The sequence below is a fragment of the Callionymus lyra genome, chromosome 3, assembly GCF_982586985.1.
Source record: "Callionymus lyra chromosome 3, fCalLyr1.hap1.1, whole genome shotgun sequence".
NCBI classification, from domain to species: Eukaryota; Metazoa; Chordata; class Actinopteri; order Syngnathiformes; family Callionymidae; genus Callionymus; species Callionymus lyra.
Genome location: NC_141820.1, coordinates 4,202,248 through 4,220,902, shown reverse-complemented (window position 1 = coordinate 4,220,902; position 18,655 = coordinate 4,202,248). Strand labels below are relative to the sequence as shown.

Sequence of the window (18,655 nt, the reverse complement as noted above, 5' to 3'; positions counted from 1 at the left end):
CCTTTGTGGTTCTTGTACCATTGATAGACATTTCCAAACATCTCTTTATTTAATTTTAAATTATTGTATTATATTATTTATTTATTATTTTAGTTAAATTAGTGTAAGTATTACTAGTAAAAGCAGTAGTATAATTAGTAGTAAAATAATTACAAGTAGAATTAGTAGTATAAGTATAAGTACTAGAACGGTAGTAGAAGTAGTAGAAGCAGTAGTAGAATTAGTAGTAAAAGTATAAGTAGTATAAATAGTAAAAGGAGTAATAGAATGAGTAGTAGAAGTACAAGTAGAATTAGTAGTAAAACTAGAAATAGAACATGATGGACAGTAGTTTTTCCAGAGATCTGGAACTGTCACCAGTGAGTCCAGCTTCAACCACAGAGCCCTCCTGATCAACCTGTCCAACCTGTTGACACTCCTGTTCCCAACCCAACACACCTCAGCACAAAACACTGCCTCAGAAAGTACAGTCTACTCTGAACTTTCTTATACACATGGTCTGTGTGAGTTTACTGTCCAGCAACACACCGAGGTACAACTTGTCGCCTTTCATTGACACTGGACATGGCTTTGTCCTGGACCTCCCAAAGTCCAGCTCCTTGGACTTTGAGGTGTTCAGCTGCAAGGGGTTCCTCTCACTCCAGTCCACAAAGTCATGTATCAGACTCCTGTACTCGTCTTTGCTGTTGTCCCTGATGCATCCAACAATGTCAGTGTCATCAGCATACTTCTGGACAAGACTCGGCTCTGAGTTGTAGCAGAAGTCTGAAGTGTAGATGGTGAAGAAGAGGGGCCAGTACTGTCCCCTGAGGTGCTCCTGTAATGCACACCACTGTGTCAGAAGTGATGTCCTCCAGCCTGACATACTGCAGTCCATCAGTGAGATAGTCTGAGATCCAGGTGACCAGACCAGGGTCCACATGCATCTGTGTCAGTTTGTCCTGCAGCAGAGTGGGCTGGGTGGTGTTAAAGGCACTAGAAAAGTCCAGGATCAGGATCCTCACTGAGCCACATCCTTAATCCATGTGAGAGTAGGTCCGATGCAGGAGGTGAAGTATGGCATCTTCTACACCAGGGGGCTTGTGCGTGCTGGACATGTGGCCTGAGATGTTTGAGGACCAGCCGCTCCAGTGTCTTCATCAGCGCCACTGGTCTGTAATCATTCAGCTCGCTCGGCCGGATCTTTTTCAGGACTGGAACTATACAGGAAGTCTTCTACAGGGTTGGTACTTTCCCCAGCATGGCTTCACCTCCTGCTTTGCTGACCTCATGGCGTCTCTGTCCCTGCTCCTGAAACCTTCTCTCTGTTAAGGACATCCTTGACCTCCTTTGTTACCAACGGCGTAAAATTAATTTATTATTAGGGTAACAGCGGACAGTCTCAGCAGGGGCGACAACGTCTGAGCAGAAATCTAAATATATAATCCGTTATATAGTGTTTCTGACCCTTGATGTCCTCTTGTGACTTCAGCAGCACATCCCAGTCTGTGGTGTCAAAACAGTCTCTGATGGCGTCCTCCACAGCTGGTCCACTTTCTGATTGTCCTAGTGGTCACAGTCTGTCTCTGCACCAGAGGAGTGTACTATGACTGAAGGTGGACCAGGTTATGATCGACCTTCCAAGTGGAGGTCATTGTGCGAGAACCCATAAGCCAGGAACTCCTCCAGAGACCAGAGGTCTGACTGTGCCCCGGTGTCCGCAATGGTGGATATTTTTGCCCCCTGGACCGGGTCTTGGGAGTTGGCTCCACCTCCCAGTCCGACAGGCTCGTCGATTGATACGGTGATTGACCCCTAAACTTGGCTCGCCAAACTTGGAAAGGGGCCGTTATTCCTGAGCCGTTACAACTACGGGATTAACGTCCAACCACCGTCATAAACACAAACAAGATGGCCGACTACCAACTCAGTCAACGTATAATGGTTATATACTACCACCTGGTGGCCAAGAGTATTCCACGAACACAACGACGAGTTTGTTGTGAAAATAATCACATGTCAATGATGCTTCAGAAGTGCTGATGTGTTTGTCCATCACTGTCATGGAAGCTTCTGTCAAGTGTGTGAAGCTGAAGACACCTGGAGGACATGTGCATCATTTGGATCAGAACCAAGACTTGTTTGGATGAAAAGAACAAAACTAGATGAAACTGGATAATAAACAAGTGAAAGAGATAAAGCTGTGTTTGCGACAGGTGTGGCAGCAACAGGTGTGGCAGCGACAGGTGAACAAGACTGCATTCCTTCTTCTAGATCAACATTGTGACTGAACTTGTCAAACGTCTTTATCCTCGTGGCACATGTTGTGTTGTTGAACGATGTTATAAAAGTGTGAGTCAACAACACAGTATGTTGCACTGATGTCTCTGACAGACACACCTCCTCACTGACGGTTCATCAGTGTTTCCCTGAGTCTGGATCACAAGCAGCTCAGCTCACCTGGAAGTTTCACCTACAAACATGGACACAAGTCTTCAGAGCAGAGAGCTGCTCACAGGTCAGTGACTTTTTTCATGCTGTTCATGATGTTCCCCAGTCAGAGTGTGAATGCATGAGTCAAGAGGGAGTTTGTGAGGTGAATAAATGAATCAAGAGTGAGATGAATCTAGAGTGAGGGGAATAAATTAATAAACAGTTAGATGTATAGATTAACCAAGAGTGAGTTTGTGAGGTCAATAAATTAATTAAGACTGAGGTGAATAAATGAAAAAAGATTGAGGTGAATACATTGATCAAGAGTGAGGTGAATACATGAATCAAGACTGAGGTGAATAAATGAATAAAGAGTGAGGTGAATACATTGATCAAGAGTGAGGTGAATACATGGATCAAGACTAAGGAAAAAAAAATGAATCGAGACTGAGTTTGTGAGGTGAATACCTAAATCAAGAGTGAGGTGAATACATGAATCAAGAGTGAGGTGAATACATGAAGCAAGAGTGAGGTGAATATATAAAGCAAGAGTGAGGTGAATAAATTAATCAAGAGTGAGGTGAACACATGAATCAAGACTGAGGTGAATACATGGATCAAGACTAAGGTGAATAGATTAATCAAGAATGAGGTGAATACATGGATCAAGACTGCGGTAAATAGATTAATCAAGAATGAGGTGAACACATGAAATGACAGTGAGGTGAATACGTTTATTCACCTCACTGTCATTTCATGTGTTCACCAAGATCAAGAGTGAAGTGAATAAAGTAATCAAGAGTGAAGTGAATAAATTAATCAAGAGTGAGGTGAATACATGAATCAAGAGTGAGGTGAATAAACGAATCACGAGTGAGGTGAATACATGATACAACAGTGAGGTGAATAAATGAATCAAGAGTGAGGTGAATAAATGAATCAAGAGTGAGGTGAATACATGAATCAAGAGTGAGGTGAATACATGAATCAAGAGTGAGGTGAATAAATTAATCAAGAGTAAGGTGAATACATGAATCAAGAGTGAGGTGAATTAAACAATCAAGAGTGAGGTGAATACATGAATAAAGATTGAGGTGAATACATAAATTAAGAATGAGGTGAATAATCGAATCAAGAGTGAGGTGAATACATGAATGAAGAGTGAGGTGAACAAATGAATCAAGAGTGAGGTGAATACATGAATCAAGAGTGAGGTGAATACATGAATCAAGAGTGAGGTGAATAAATGAATCAAGAGTGAGGTGAATACATGAATGAAGAGTGAGGTGAACAAATGAATCAAGAGTGAGGTGAATACATGAATGAAGAGTAAGGTGAATAAATGAATCAAGAGTGAGGTGAATAAATGAATCAAGAGTGAGGTGAATAAATGAATCAAGAGTGAGGTGAATAAATGAATCAAGAGTGAGGTGAATAAATGAATCAAGAGTGAGGTGAAAACATGAATCAAGAGTGAGGTGAATACATGAATCAAGAGTGAGGTGAATACATGATACGAGAGTGAGGTGAATAAATGAATCAAGAGTGAGGTAAATAAATGAATCAAGAGTGAGGTGAATACATGAAACGAGAGTGAGGTGAATAAATGAATCAAGAGTGAGGTGAATAAATGAATCAAGAGTGAGGTGAATAAATGAATCAAGAGTGAGGTAAATAAAGGAATCAAGAGTGAGGAGAATAAATGAATCAAGAGTGAGGTGAAAACATGAATCAAGAGTGAGGTGAATACATGAATCAAGAGTGAGGTGAATACATGATACGAGAGTGAGGTGAATAAATGAATCAAGAGTGAGGTAAATAAATGAATCAAGAGTGAGGTGAATACATGAAACGAGAGTGAGTTGAATAAATTAATCAAGAGTGAGGAGAATACATGATATGAGAGTGAGGTGAATAAATGAATCAAGAGTGCGATGAGTAAATTAATCAAGAGTGAGGTGAATAAATGAATCAAGAGTGAAGTGAATACATGAATCGAGTGAGGTGAATAAATGACTCAAGAGTGAAGGGAATACATGATACAATAGTGAAGTGAATAAATGAATCAAGAGTGAGGTGAATACATGAAACGAGAGTGAAGTGGAAAAAATGAATCAAGAGTGAAGTGAATAAATGAATCAAGAGTGAGGAGAATAAATGATATGAGAGTGAGGTGAATAAATGAATAAAGAGTGAGGTGAGTAAATGAATCAAGAGTGAGGTGAATAAATGAATCAAGAGTGAAGTGAATACATGAATCGAGTGAGGTGAATAAATGACTCAAGAGTGAGGGGAGTACATGATACAATAGTGAAGTGAATACATGAATCAAGAGTGAGGTGAATAAATGAATCAATGTTAATACATTTGATTTTTTCCTTTATTTAACAGGGACACTGCACAGCTTAGCATAGTACTTCAATTATCTTAAAAACAGGTTTGGTATAATTTGCTGCTGCTATGTCTTTAATTCTTGCACCAAATGTATGTGATGGATTCTGCACTGACTCAATAAACAAATATTAAATGCAGAGGTAATTTCATTACAATCACTGGTTAAATGTCCATGTATTTTCAATTCATGTCCAGCTCTCTCTTTGTGAATTCATTAACGTTCCTCAATATAAGTTTATTTCCCTTTCGTTCTTTAATAATGTCCATAAAAAAGTTGCTCTTTGCCTTCTTTGGTTCATTCACTTTGTTACGAAGACTACTAAAAACTCGTCCATCATTAATTGATTTAGTGCTGTTTTCACAAGTTGTCATTGAACCAAGGCAGGTTGACCTTGGGGTGTCCATTTCTGAACGTTTTGGTGTATTTTTCTTTAATTCTATTTATGGCATCTAACAATGATCCACAAGAGGCCTCTATATCATCTGTGAGTAGAACATCACTCCAATCAGTTTGGCTTATTTCTTCCTTAAATGCATTCATGTCCCGTTTCCTTATTCCATAGGAATGTTTAATTATCTCTTGCTGGTAAGTAAACCTGTTTTTTTGTCAACTTCTTTGCAACAAGAGTCATATTGTGATCCGACAAGCCAGTGAGGAGATAATAAGATTCAATGATCCTCTCAGGCTTGTTACTGAACAAGTTGTTACATCAGTCAGTATCAGAGAGTGAACACATGAATGTGTGGTTGAGCAACAACATGTTGTTTGTACTGATGAGGTTTTATTATAGTATCAACAACACAATGATGACGAGTGATGATGCTGTTGTGTTTGTGTGCAGGTGTGGACACAGAGGAGGAAGATCCTGCCTCTAAAGAACTTCTGGGTGAAGACCATGACAGTCAGACCAGAGCTCAGAGGTGAGAAGATCACTTCTCCTGTCAGACCTTCAAATACTGGAATCATTTTCTCACTAAAACTTGTGTGTGTTCAGATCAAAGCTACGTACATCTGCTGGACCTGGACCTGGACCTGGACCTGGACCTGGACCTGGACCTGGACCTGGACCTGGACCTGGACCTGGACCTGGACCTGGACCTGGACCTGGACCTGGACCTGGACCTGGACCTGGACCTGCTCCCAGCTGTGTGTCTCTGAAGAGTGACAGGTCTATGGGAAGATTGATTGACTTCAAAGGTGAACAGAAGCATCAGAGGTGAGAGACAACAGGAGCAACAAGAGAACATCTAGTAGTTATTTAAATATGCAGAGAAAACTATACAGTATATCTATACACATGAGAGGAAGAAGAACATAATAATAATAATAAATCTTATATGAAACCATCTTTCAGGAGACTCAAGGTCGCTGCACAATAAAATCACAACTAGGATAAAATCACACAATTTAACCAAACCATTAAATTTCTTCTTTTAGGAATTACTTTTACTATTGTCCTGGATGAACTCCCATTTATGTTACGACCTGTCTGTCTGTCTGTCTGTCTGTCTGTCTGTCTGTCTGTCTGTCTGTCTGTCTGTCTGTCTGTCTCTCTGTCTGTCTGTCTGTCTGTCTGTCTGTCTGTCTGTCTGTCTGTCTGTCTGTCTGTCTGTCTGTCTGTCTGTCTGTCTATTCCCAAAATATAATACAAAACCCAATAGAAAATACAAATTGGGAAAAACACTCTTCACTTCCACACTTTGTAATAATCAACTTAAATACTGGCTCACAGCCGTCAAAGAGGCAACAAAAGGAAAAGGCTGCTCAAGAGAACGCAGGCCAAGCAAACAACTACAATTTTACAACAATGAGTTAACGTTTAAAATATACAAACAAAAGAACCAAACTTAACTCCCAGTTACAGTGCATGGAACTGACCCTTCCTGTTAGAGGCTAAATCTGATCAGTGGAGGTCGTAACACATCACACCTTCAAATACTGGAAATACTTTCTCACTGCGACTTGTGTGTGTTCAGATCAAAGCTACGTACATCTGCTGGACCTGGACCTGGACCTGGACCTGGACCTGGACCTGGACCTGGACCTGGACCTGGACCTGGACTTGGACCTGGACCTGGACCTGGACCTGGACCTGGACCTGGACCTGGACCTGGACCTGGACCTGGACCTGGACCTGGACCTGGACCTGCTCCCAGCTGTGTGTCTCTGAAGAGTGACAGATCTATGGGAGTAGGAATTGACTTCAAAGGTGAACAGAAGCGTCAGAGGTGAGAGACAACAGGAGCAACATTAGAACATCTAGTGGTCAGATGGTGAACGACAGAGGAATGGATTAAAGTGTTGATCAGAGTTTTGTGTCTTTCAGGATCTACCAGAAGAAACAAGAAGAGTCTGAACTCAACTGTGAGTCTCTGAAGAGTGACTGGTCTATGGAACCTCCTGATAATTTCAAAGGTGGACAAGAGTCTTCAGAAGACAGGTGAGGTTTTCTGTCCCTCTTTGACTCACTGATGTGATGTTGGGTCTGTACAAAGGTCTCTGAGGTTCTTTCTACTTGGACTGAAGGCCTCAGATGTTCAGCACTTCATCACAGTTGACATGTTAGCATGAGCAACAGTCATGGAGACAATAACAGCTGCTGTGGGACAGACAGGTGCTGTTGGACTCATGAAGAAATCCACAACTTGATGTCAAATACAGTGAATTCATTTCACTGGATCATTCCATCGGTTGTTGAAGAAGTTTGTATCATGTGACGACCAACAGTCTCTTCAGTTGTTGAGTCAAGAAGAAGAATTCTAAATAGTGCAACTACTTTTCTTCTCCTCCACCTGAAGTATGTGAAACTTGACACACAACAAACGTGATGAAATATTCATCAAAAGTCAAGTTTGATTTGAGTGTTTTTCTTGTGATGCAACATTCACGTGGATCATATGAGCGCCTCAGATGAAGGTCACTGATAAGAGAAGATACTTCAAGTGATTTAAGAGTCACTGATTCAATGATTGAGGGAATGTTTGAGTCGTCAAAGACTGTTAGTTGATCCTCAACAATCATTCTTTCACTCACAGCTGTGTGTGTTTCTATCAGCAGTTAGTGACTCTTGGTGACTTCAACTGAAGATGTTCATGAGTCAATGCAGCTCAAAACTTCTCTTTTATTGAGCTTCATGAACTGCTCGTCAAAAGTGCTGCAGACAGTCGTGGAGGAAAGTCGACTCACAAGAGAAGAAGCAACAAACTGCAGCCATGAGAATGAAATCACGACTGAAGTGTGAGACAAACTTGTGTTTCACCTGGTTTTCCATGAATGTGGAAGATTCTATCTTAGGTGGTCTGCACATGGAAGAGTCAGAGTCTTGCTCAGATCATGGTGTCCTTGTAGAAGTAGACAGAACTTATTGACGGCCTGATGTTCTTCACAGAGAGGATCAGCAGGTCTCGGATGTTCTCAGTCTCCAGTGTGTCCAGCAGCATCAGACAGATGTGGACTCCACACTTCAGGTACGTTCAAGTCTTCAGCCTCACCTGCTGACTACAACAGCTGCTAACTCACCAGTCAGCTGCTTCTGCTGCTTCATGAAGCTCTGATCCTGGACAACTCCACCTGTCAGCTTCATACATGAAGTAGAAGGTCTGGTGTGGCTGAGACTCTTGTTTAGTTTTAGAGAGGAGATGAGATTTGAATGTGACTCAGACTCTCTGGTCCTACTCTTGAAGAAAGTATTGCTCAACAGGTCCTGGTTAGACTTGGACTGAGACATACCTCTGGTGACCTCTGTAGGTCACATGATCAAGTCACATGTTTGTGTTTCAGCTGCTGGAGGACAAGGTCATGACCCTGGTGAAGGAGGAACTGGAGAGAGTGAAGAAGTTTCTCAGACCAGGTGAGCAGAAACACCTGGATGATGAGGAAGAGGAGGAGTTGGAGTGTGAAGAGGAGCAGATGAGGAGCAGCAGAGAAGATTTCTTGATGTTCATCATGAACCTCCTGAGGAGCATGAAGCAGGAGGAGCTTGCTGGTCGTCTGTGGGGAAGTAAGAGGATTTGAACCTTCGAGATGTTGAAAATGAAGTCTTAAATCTATTAGAACATTTGAGATTGAAATTCCTGCAGCTGATGAGAAGATTGATCTTCAGCTTCTAAAATCTTGTGACTCATGGGACTTCTCTTCTTCAGGAAGTCGTGCAGAAAAGTGTCAACGACGGCTGAAGAAGAGCCTGAAGAAGAAGTTCCACAGTGTGTCTGAGGGGGTCGCTAAAGCAGGAAACTCTGCTCCTCTGAATCAGATCTACACGGAGCTCTACATCACTGAGGGGGGCACAGACCAGGTCAACCAGGAGCACGAGGTCCGACAGATCGAAGCAGCCACCAGGAACCAGACCAGACCAGAAACCACCATCAGACAAGAAGACCTTTTTAAAGCCTCACCTGAGAGAGACCCACCAATCAGGAGCCTGCTGACGAAGGGCGTGGCTGGCATTGGGAAGACCCTCCTGACACAGAAGGTCACTCTGGACTGGGCTGAAGGCAAAGCTCACCAGAACTTCCAGCTCATGTTTCCTTTCACCTTCAGAGAACTGAACCTGCTGAAAGAGAAGAAGTTGAGTTTGATGGAACTTGTTGATCTTTTCTTTCCTGAAACCAAAGATCTCAGCAGCTTTGAAGAAGTCCAGGTTCTGTTCATCCTTGATGGTCTGGACGAGTGTCGACTCCCTCTGGACTTCCTCAACAGTCGGGTCCTCACAGCAGCTACAGAGTCCACCTCAGTAGACGTCCTCCTGACAAACCTCATCAGAGGGAATCTTCTTCCCTCAGCTCGGCTCTGGATCACCACACGACCTGCAGCAGCCAATCAGATCCCTCCTGAGTGTGTGGACATGGTGACAGAGGTCAGAGGGTTCAATGACCTCCAGAAGGAGGAGTACTTCAGGAAGAGGTCCAGTGATGAGGAGCAGACCAGCACCATCATCTCTCACATCAAGACCTCACGAAGCCTCCACATCATGTGTCACATCCCGATATTCTGCTGGATCACTGCCACAGTTCTGGAGGACATGTTGAAGAGAGGAGAGACAGGACAGCTGCCCAACACCCTGACTGAGATGTTCATCTACTTCCTGGTGGTTCTGTCCAAAGTCAAGAAGATGAAGTACCATGGAGCAGCTTGGACAGACACAGTTTGGGATCCTGAGAGCAGCAAGATGATGGAGTCTCTGGGAAAACTGGCTTTTGAGCACCTGAAGAAAGGAAACTTGGTCTTCTATGAATCAGACCTGACAGAGAGTGACATCGACATCACAGCTGCTTCACTTCACTCAGGAGTGTTCACTCAGATCTTCAGAGAGGAGAGAGGACTGTACCAGGACCAGATGTTCTGCTTCATCCACCTGAGTCTTCAGGAGTTTCTGTCCGCTCTTCATGTTCACCAGATGTTCTTCAACTCCGAAGTCAACCTGCAGTCAAGAATCGTTGACATAGAAAAGTTCTACCAGAAAGAAATCAATGAAGCTGTAGAAAGTCCAAATGGACATCTGGACTTGTTCCTGCGCTTCCTTCTGGGTCTTTCTCTGCAGACCAGCCAGAGTCTCCTGACAGGTTTGTTGACACAGACAGGAAGTAGTTCCTGGACCAATCAGGACACAGCAAAGCTCATCAAGAAGAAGATCAGTGAGAATGTGTCTCCAGAGAGAATCATCAACCTGTTCCACTGTCTGAATGAAGTGAAGGACACTTCTCTGGTGGAGGAGGTCCAACAGCAGCTGAGATCAGGACGTCTCTTCACAGATCAACTGTCTCCTGCTCAATGGTCCAGCCTGGCCTTCATCTTACTGTCCTCAGAGGAACATCTGAAAGTGTTTGACCTGAAGAAATACTCTACCTCAGAGGAGGTTCTTGAGAGGCTTCTGCCGGTGGTTCAAGCTTCAAATGAAGTTCTGTAAGTGGATCATTGAAACATCTCTGATATGAACCATGAATGTTTGATTTCCTTCTTCATTCAGGCTGAGAAACTCCAACTTCCTTTCTCTCTTCATGGTTTTTCTTTGACTTTGTTTTGTAAATCCATCATTTTCTAAAGTCACTTTTGAAACAACATCAACTTTTCATTTGAATTTCATGAGCAAACACTTGAACATGTGTCGTGAACACAAACACACAAACACACAAACAGTGAATGAACGACTGTATGTTTCTCCCTCAGGCACAGACAGGGTTTATTTTAGGCTTGACCCCGAAATCCAGCGTGAAAACTGAACATAAATGATGAAGAAAATGAAAAGTTAACACAGTGTTAATAGAAACTAACATTCAAACAAAACAACACCTCGTTGGCTGCAAAGAGAGAAAAGTCTTGTTTAATGTTTCTTCAAGTCCTTGAGTTTATGCAAATGAATGTCTCTTGAGCTTCTTCTTAGACTTTTGAACTCTTGTGAGATAAACAGAGAGGAAGTGGACTTTCAAAATAAAACTAAAAACGTTTTAAAGAACATAAATAACATGAACTTAAATCCACTGCAAACTTCACAATAATACAAAGAATATTCAAAGTAGAAACAAGTTACGACAACAGTTAGTCTGAAGCTAAAATGAAAAACACCAGAAGATTCAATGAACTCATGACTTGTATGAAAACATTAGATTTTCACTGATTATTATCAAACATTGAACCAGATGGAATCAAACTGATCCATATATTGATTGATGTCCAGAAACAACTTCAAAAATAGTCTCCAAACTTGACAAATGTTTCAAAAGTTGAAACTAATTCAGTTCATGTGAAGCAAACATGGAGAAGAAATGAAGGTGAATGTGACGGAGGATGATTGACACTCCATCTGTGTCACAACATAGATCCACTGGATCCAAAGATGGAGAGAATTCACCTTGAATTTTCTAACTGTAAACATTCAAATGAAGACAACAATGTTGAGAGAGTGCAGGAGTGTGAGTGACAAACACACACACATTGTTTGAGCTTGTATTACCTGCAACACCTTCACACTCACACCTGACACAGTTATGAATAATAACTTTGTAAACCTGTTCATATTGACTTTAAGGTTAAAAAAACAAATAGAATAAATTGACTGAAGTGAATCTTCACGATTGAATCAGTGTCTTGATTAAATTGAAGATATTTTTACTCTGGAAAAGAATTAAACACAACAATTGAGAGAAAACACACAAAAACACTGAGATAAGTAAGTGAATAGAAAAAGAATCAATGATGTGTTATTATGATCAATATACATGTAACAACCTTTTATTTTCATTTGTCTTTGTTGTTTGTTTTGTGACTTATTTTTCCTTATGTTCTCTTGTGTTTGTTTCTCATATAAACACAAATCAATCCTCTTGTTGACGACACTCGTCTCTTTCACAGGCTGAGCTTCTGTGGACTGTCAGAGAGAAGTTGTTCACTTCTGTCCTCAGTCCTCAGCTCTCCGTCCTCTAGTCTGACTCAACTGGACCTGAGTGAGAACCTTGACCTGAAGGATCCAGGAGTGGAGCTGCTGTCTGCTGGACTGAAGAGTCCACACTGTCACCTGGAGACTCTCAGGTCAGAACATCATGTCTTCAGCTTCAGAACATGTGAAAGTCAGAGGTGAGACTCCAGAGAGTCAAAGTTGAGTCTTCAGTGAGTTCTTCAATGAAGCAGATGATTCTAAGTGACCTCAGTCTTCAGCAGGTTCTACTTGAACTTGATTTGTTCTTCTGCTGGGTCGTGCTGTTCAGTATGTTGACACATATTTACTGATCTCAGATCCATTCAAAGACATTTGAGAGACTCTTGTGATGTCATAACTTGTTCTGTTGCTAGATTTCAATGCAGGGTAATGTTCATGGTGATGTGAGCATGTGTGATGAACACATCAGCAACTGTATGAAAAGTCAAACATGTTCTTCTTCATCACAATATTCAACAGTGTCGTCTCACATCCTGCTCATATCTTTCATTTCAACTCATCTCTGTGTCACCAACTCACTCCTTCTTTCTTTCTTCATGGTTTTTCTTTCACCTTGTTTTGTAAATCCATCATTTTCTAAAGTCACTTTTTGAAACAACATCAACTTTTCATTTGAATTTCATGAGCAAACACTTGAACATGTGTCGTGAACACAAACACACAAACAGTGAATGAATAACTCTGTATTATTATTTTATTTATTGATCCTTTATTGATCCAGGTTAGTCTCATTGACATTAAAATCTCTTTTACAAGAGAGACCTGGACAGGATGGACAGCAAAACATAGTTACACATGAAAACTATTTCATACAGTATTAAGTGCGTTGGTACAATATCAGAAAAGGATAAAAGATTACTGACTAAAAACATTCACACTTGCTGTTAGAGTTCGACGTCAAATTCCTGACAACAGCCTTGAATTTGTCAAAAGTCACTAGAGTCTCAAACTTGTGCTGCTTCTTCAGCTTCTTCCACGATGACGGCGCAGAAAACTTAAAAGCTGTTTTACCCAGTTCAGTACGAGCTGGAGGAACATTCATAACCTATAATCTCCTTGTAGATACAAACATGCCGATGACTAAGTCGTGGCGAAGAGAGCGAAGGCCAGTGACCTCTTGAGTATAGTGTGCAGTGATGGGTTAAGGGTCTTCAGTTTGTCATGAACCTCAAGGCTCCATGTTACACAGTGTCCAACATCCTTAGACAGTGAGCTGATGAATTCATGTACAACACATCTCCAGAATCAAGAACGGTCAGGAAGGTAGCTTCGACTCGTCGTCGTCGAGCCTAACCTTAGTTTCAGTTTATTTACCAGGTTTTGTATGTGAATTTTAAAGAGATGTGGTCATCAATCATAAAACCCAAGTATTTGTAAAAATACACCTCAATTGCATGACCTTGGGAAGTTAAAATATTGTGATTTATCTCAATCTTTTTGTTATTTGAAAATACCATAAGTTTGGTCTTATCAGCATTGAGAACAAGCTTCAGTTGACAAAGCTGAGCCTGAACTTGATCAAAAGCACTTTGCATGAACTCAAAAGCCTTATTAAGTGAAGATGCAAAACAATACGTTACGGTGTCTAAAACTGAACCCTATTTTTACTCTGGAAAAGAATTAGACACAACAATTGAGAGAAAACACACAAAAACACTGAGATAAGTAAGTGAATAGAAAAAGAATCAATGATGTGTTATTATGATCAATATACATGTAACAACCTTTTATTTTCATTTGTCTTTGTTGTTTGTTTTGTGACTTATTTTTCCTTATGTTCTCTTGTGTTTGTTTCTCATATAAACACAAATCAATCCTCTTGTTGACGACACTCGTCTCTTTCACAGGCTGAGCTTCTGTGGACTGTCAGAGAGAAGTTGTTCACTTCTGTCCTCAGTCCTCAGCTCTCCGTCCTCTAGTCTGACTCAACTGGACCTGAGTGACAACGACCTGCAGGATCCAGGAGTGGAGCTGCTGTCTGCTGGACTGAAGAGTCCACACTGTCACCTGGAGACTCTCAGGTCAGAACATCATGTCTTCAGCTTCAGAACATGTGAAAGTCAGAGGTGAGACTCCAGAGAGTCAAAGTTGAGTCTTCAGTGAGTTCTTCAATGAAGCAGATGATTCTAAGTGACCTCAGTCTTCAGCAGGTTCTACTTGAACTTGATTTGTTCTTCTGCTGGGTCGTGCTGTTCAGTATGTTGACACATATTTACTGATCTCAGATCCGTTCAAAGACATTTGAGAGACTCTTGTGATGTCATCACTTGTTCTGTTGCTAGATTTCAATGCAGGGTAATGTTCATGGTGATGTGAGCATAACCTTTGGATCATCACACTTCTGATTCCACCAATGAAGCTGCTCGTGGATCACTTGTCTTTTATTTGTAAGATTCTGCACATAAATCAAAATACAGTTTGAGGATGGATCGCTCACACACTCGTTGCTCTCGCTCTAGAAACACCACACAATAAGTTAAACGCTAAACAATTAAACAAACATATACAATAAAACTGCTTCTAAACAAATATAAAATACGACAATTGAAAGAAAAGGTGTTTCTAACATATTTTTATACACTAATGCTCACAGAGCATCTCCTCCTCCTACCTCATCTCAGTCCTCGAGGCCATAGACATAATTACATGGACGCCGCATCGACTGCTGCCCTCACTAGAGCGGTGTGTATACAGGGCGGCCATCTTGGTACAGTGTCACTCGCTCCTACAGTGCATTAGGTCTATAGAGGAATGATGTGTTTTCACTATCAGTAATCGCTCATTTGTCAAGAGGGCAGAACCCGATCACCAACAGCAAGAGACCCTAAGATGCCCCCAGCTCTGCGGTTATAGTTTTTGGCCAATTTGAGTAGATTCGGATAACTCCTGCTTCAACCGAGACACAAAGTCATGATGGTCAACAACAGTGGAATCAGGGAGAGCATGCTGGAACACAACATCAACAGGTTATCGTGGTGTCCTGCCAAACATGAGGAAAAAGGGTGCGAACCCAGTCGACGGATACCTGCTTAGCTTTTGAGAAATGATCAGTCACAACAAGTACGTCCACGCTTTGATTGACAGATTTCTCAGCAGAACAAAAATCAATGCAAACCAATTCCAAAGCTGCAGATGTTTGAATGCATTCAAGGAGGACACGAAATGCAGGTTCTGGAGTTTTAGCAACAACAGAGTGAAAAACAGCCCTTTACGTGGTTAATGATGTCACTCTCCAGTCCACTCCAGTGACACAGTGTGTGTCTGACCCTGATGACCTCTGAGTCATGTAAACCACGCAACACCTGACCTTTTAATGAATTTGGGACGATTAACTGGAAGATTTTTTGTGTTTAGTTGCCTATGACGTTTGACATAATGAAACGCCATGTTTAGAATGTTGTCCTGTTCTTGCAGTCTGGCTTTTTCACTCTTAGTTAATGAGTCAGACTGAGTGATGTCCACAAGATGAGGAAGAGGAGGTTCTGTGCCTTCTTTCTGGCTCATTCCACCGGACACTTGTGCTTCAAAAACGGCTGATAATTCTTCAGCTGTCATGGAATTTTGTTGGTCTAGTGCAGGGGTGGCCAACCAGTCAGCGCCTAAGAGCCACATTTTTTTACTGTGTTACCTCAAAGAGCCACATCATGGGTCACATGAACATCATCCCTTCCTCACACACAGACCTCTGCTTAGCCAGATTTATTGTAAATGTCACACACCAACATGATAATGACAGAATTTGACTTCTACAGTCAGGGCCAGTCATTTTCAACAATGAACATTGTGTGCACTGTGTGTACTGTACTGTACTGTCTTACACACACAAACTCTCAGTTCAACCAAGTCCACAAACAAAATATAATAATTAAAATATTTTTCTCTCTTACTATGCATGTTGCTTATTAGGACTTCTGTCATTCCTTGCTTTGAACAAACCTCTTCAGATCTGGCTTGTATTATTGCGCGTTAGATGAAAATACCGTATTGAACTCAAGCGAAGCGAATGCGCACACTGACCGAATCTGTGCCAACATAAAAACTAAATGTTCTGTAGCAAAGTCTTATCATAGAATCCCTCCTACCGGCACGGTCGCGGCGTTCAACTGAACTGAGAAAGGAATGAATCACTTCATGAAGTGATTTGGTTCAGTACGTTCACTCAAAAGATCGTTCGTTCGAACAAATCGTTCGTGACGACACAACACTAGAACGTTAGAGCCGCATGAAACCAGGCAAAGAACCGCATGCGGCCCGGGAGCCACGGGTTGGGCAGGCCTGGTCTAGTGCTTCACCCTCATTCAAAGACTGCTCAATGACCCTTTGACAGTTCGTAGTACACTTGAATGCACCATGCACTTTTTCATCTTCAAGGCCACACATCTTCTCCAACAATGAGACGTAGGTCTCTGTAACAGGTCTATGACCAATGCAAGACTGAACAAATGGTTCTCAAGGGCACCAGTGACCACATTCTTGTTGCCAGGTACATAGTTCGGATCAAAACTATAAGCTGCCAACTTGGACACCGATCTTTGTTCACATGCGTCCAACCAGGGCTTAGTCAAAATGTAGGTTAGGGGATTGTTATCTGTCCAAACTGTAAGATGTCTCACTTTTAGCCAGTGACTGAACTTATCACAAACCGCCAGAAACTCTAGCCGATGAGCAGGTTAATTCAGCTGTGAACGTGAGAGGCTTTTACTGGCAAAAGCCACTGGTCGTGCTACAGTGCCCCCTGGTGGCAACTGTGAGAGGACAGCACCTAACCCATCAAAAGAAGCTCTACAGCAGGAACAAGGGCTCTGTGAAGTCAGGGTGAGCCAGAGTGACACTGTGGACTGAGTCATGTTTAAGTGTTTGGATGCAGCCTTACACTCAGCAGAACAATCAACAGGAGTGAGTCTGATGAAACCTTTTCAATTTAGGTTTGCGTTTTCTGCCTCTGCTGTTACAGGAGACAGGATCAGAAACAAGATCAAAAAGTGGTTTGGCTTCAGCTGAACATCCCTCTATGAAATGGTGATAATACAGGACCATGCCAAGAAATGATCTCATCTTCTTTGCAGAAGAAGTGATTCCATCAGAGTCAAACAGATCAGGTTCTTCCACATCAACCACGGCCTGTATTTTATCAGGGTCTGTCTTTTACACCATTTGCACAAATAATGTGTCCTAAGAATCTTACAGATCTGCAAAGAAAGTTACATTTCCTAGGTGTAGCTTTAAGTTGTTAGCAGCAAGACGCGAAAAAAACATCTCCAACCGTTCAATTGCAACCTCCTCTGATGGAGCAAAAACCAGCAGGTCGTCCAGATAACACAAAAGAAAAGTTCTTATCACCAAATATGGACATCATCATCCGTATAAATGTTGCGGGGCTGTTGGTAAGACCCTGGACATTCTATTATATTTGTGCAGACCTGACTGGTGGGGCAGGGGGTCCGCATCTTTCACTGTTCTGGCATCAACCATCTGAAGTCATTGCAAATGCGTAGGTCACCATTAGGTTTAACAACAAGCACAAGAGGAGAAGAAAACTCACTCTGAGATTCACGAATAATCCCCTGTTCCTCCATCTTATTTACATCCTCAGTTTCTCATATTGACTAGAGGGGTCACGGAGGTACTGCAGTCTGAGAGGCTTGTCGTCCACCAAACAGATTCTATGAACATATTCATTCAACACAATCCATTTTGTGTTTTGAGAAAGTACACTCATAACTTTGGACGATACATACTACATTTTTTTTAACAATCAAGAGACACTTCACAGGTGAGATCTAAGTCCTCCAGATCCATGTCCTTCAACGTGTGGATGATCATCTCCTCAGACAGCAGTGGATGTTCTGTGTCAACATCACATTAGAATAAACGGGTTCTGGTTGAGGCAAGTCTTGGACTGAGGGGCGAGTGACACATCTGCAACCATAGCATTTATTTTTATAGTGAGTAGCTTCTCAGTAGGATTCAACATCTTCACAGGAACCCAGCCATCCCCCCACAAGGTAGTGACAACTCTTCCTTCCAGGATTTGTGCAGGTCTCACTTTGGACTGTGTTGCTCGATCACAACTGTTTTCCCCACAGTTGACTGAGCAGACGATGACACTTTAGCCCACACTAGATGTTCAGACCCTGGTTGCAGTGTGACACGACTCTTTGTCGTCCTGATCCTGGATTGCAGGTCTTCCTCTTTCCACTCGTCTGAATGTGACAAAATAACTGCATCATCACATGTTGAGGTTAATGATGGAACTATTGAACCCTTCATCTTTGAAATGAGCAATTTCATGATGTTTCCCTGATGTGTGAAGGCAGGTGGCATAAGAACTTGAGGTGAGTTACGTCTTGTGTGTTCTGGAGAGTGACAAAAGAAGCAGAGAAGGTTTTCTCGGCAGTGAGAATATGCAGAGTGTG

General features: G+C 41.9%; 1 protein-coding gene across 4 annotated transcripts in view; it reads left to right on the top strand.

Annotated features, from left to right (window-relative positions):
• LOC148083052 (NACHT, LRR and PYD domains-containing protein 3-like) overlaps positions 1-18,655 on the top strand; it is a 177,604-nt gene that overhangs the window by 40,313 nt on the left and 118,636 nt on the right. For 3 of the 4 annotated variants that reach the window (XM_087786172.1, XM_087786171.1, XM_087786173.1), the window contains exons 5-10: positions 5,802-6,023; positions 6,784-7,035; positions 7,134-7,247; positions 8,196-8,274; positions 8,588-8,807; positions 8,950-10,708. In XM_087786172.1, the coding sequence (XP_087642298.1) occupies positions 5,802-6,023; positions 6,784-7,035; positions 7,134-7,247; positions 8,196-8,274; positions 8,588-8,807; positions 8,950-10,708 (2,646 nt within the window). The remainder of the gene's footprint in view (positions 1-5,801; positions 6,024-6,783; positions 7,036-7,133; positions 7,248-8,195; positions 8,275-8,587; positions 8,808-8,949; positions 10,709-18,655) is intronic. The other variant, XM_087786174.1, reaches the window with a different exon arrangement.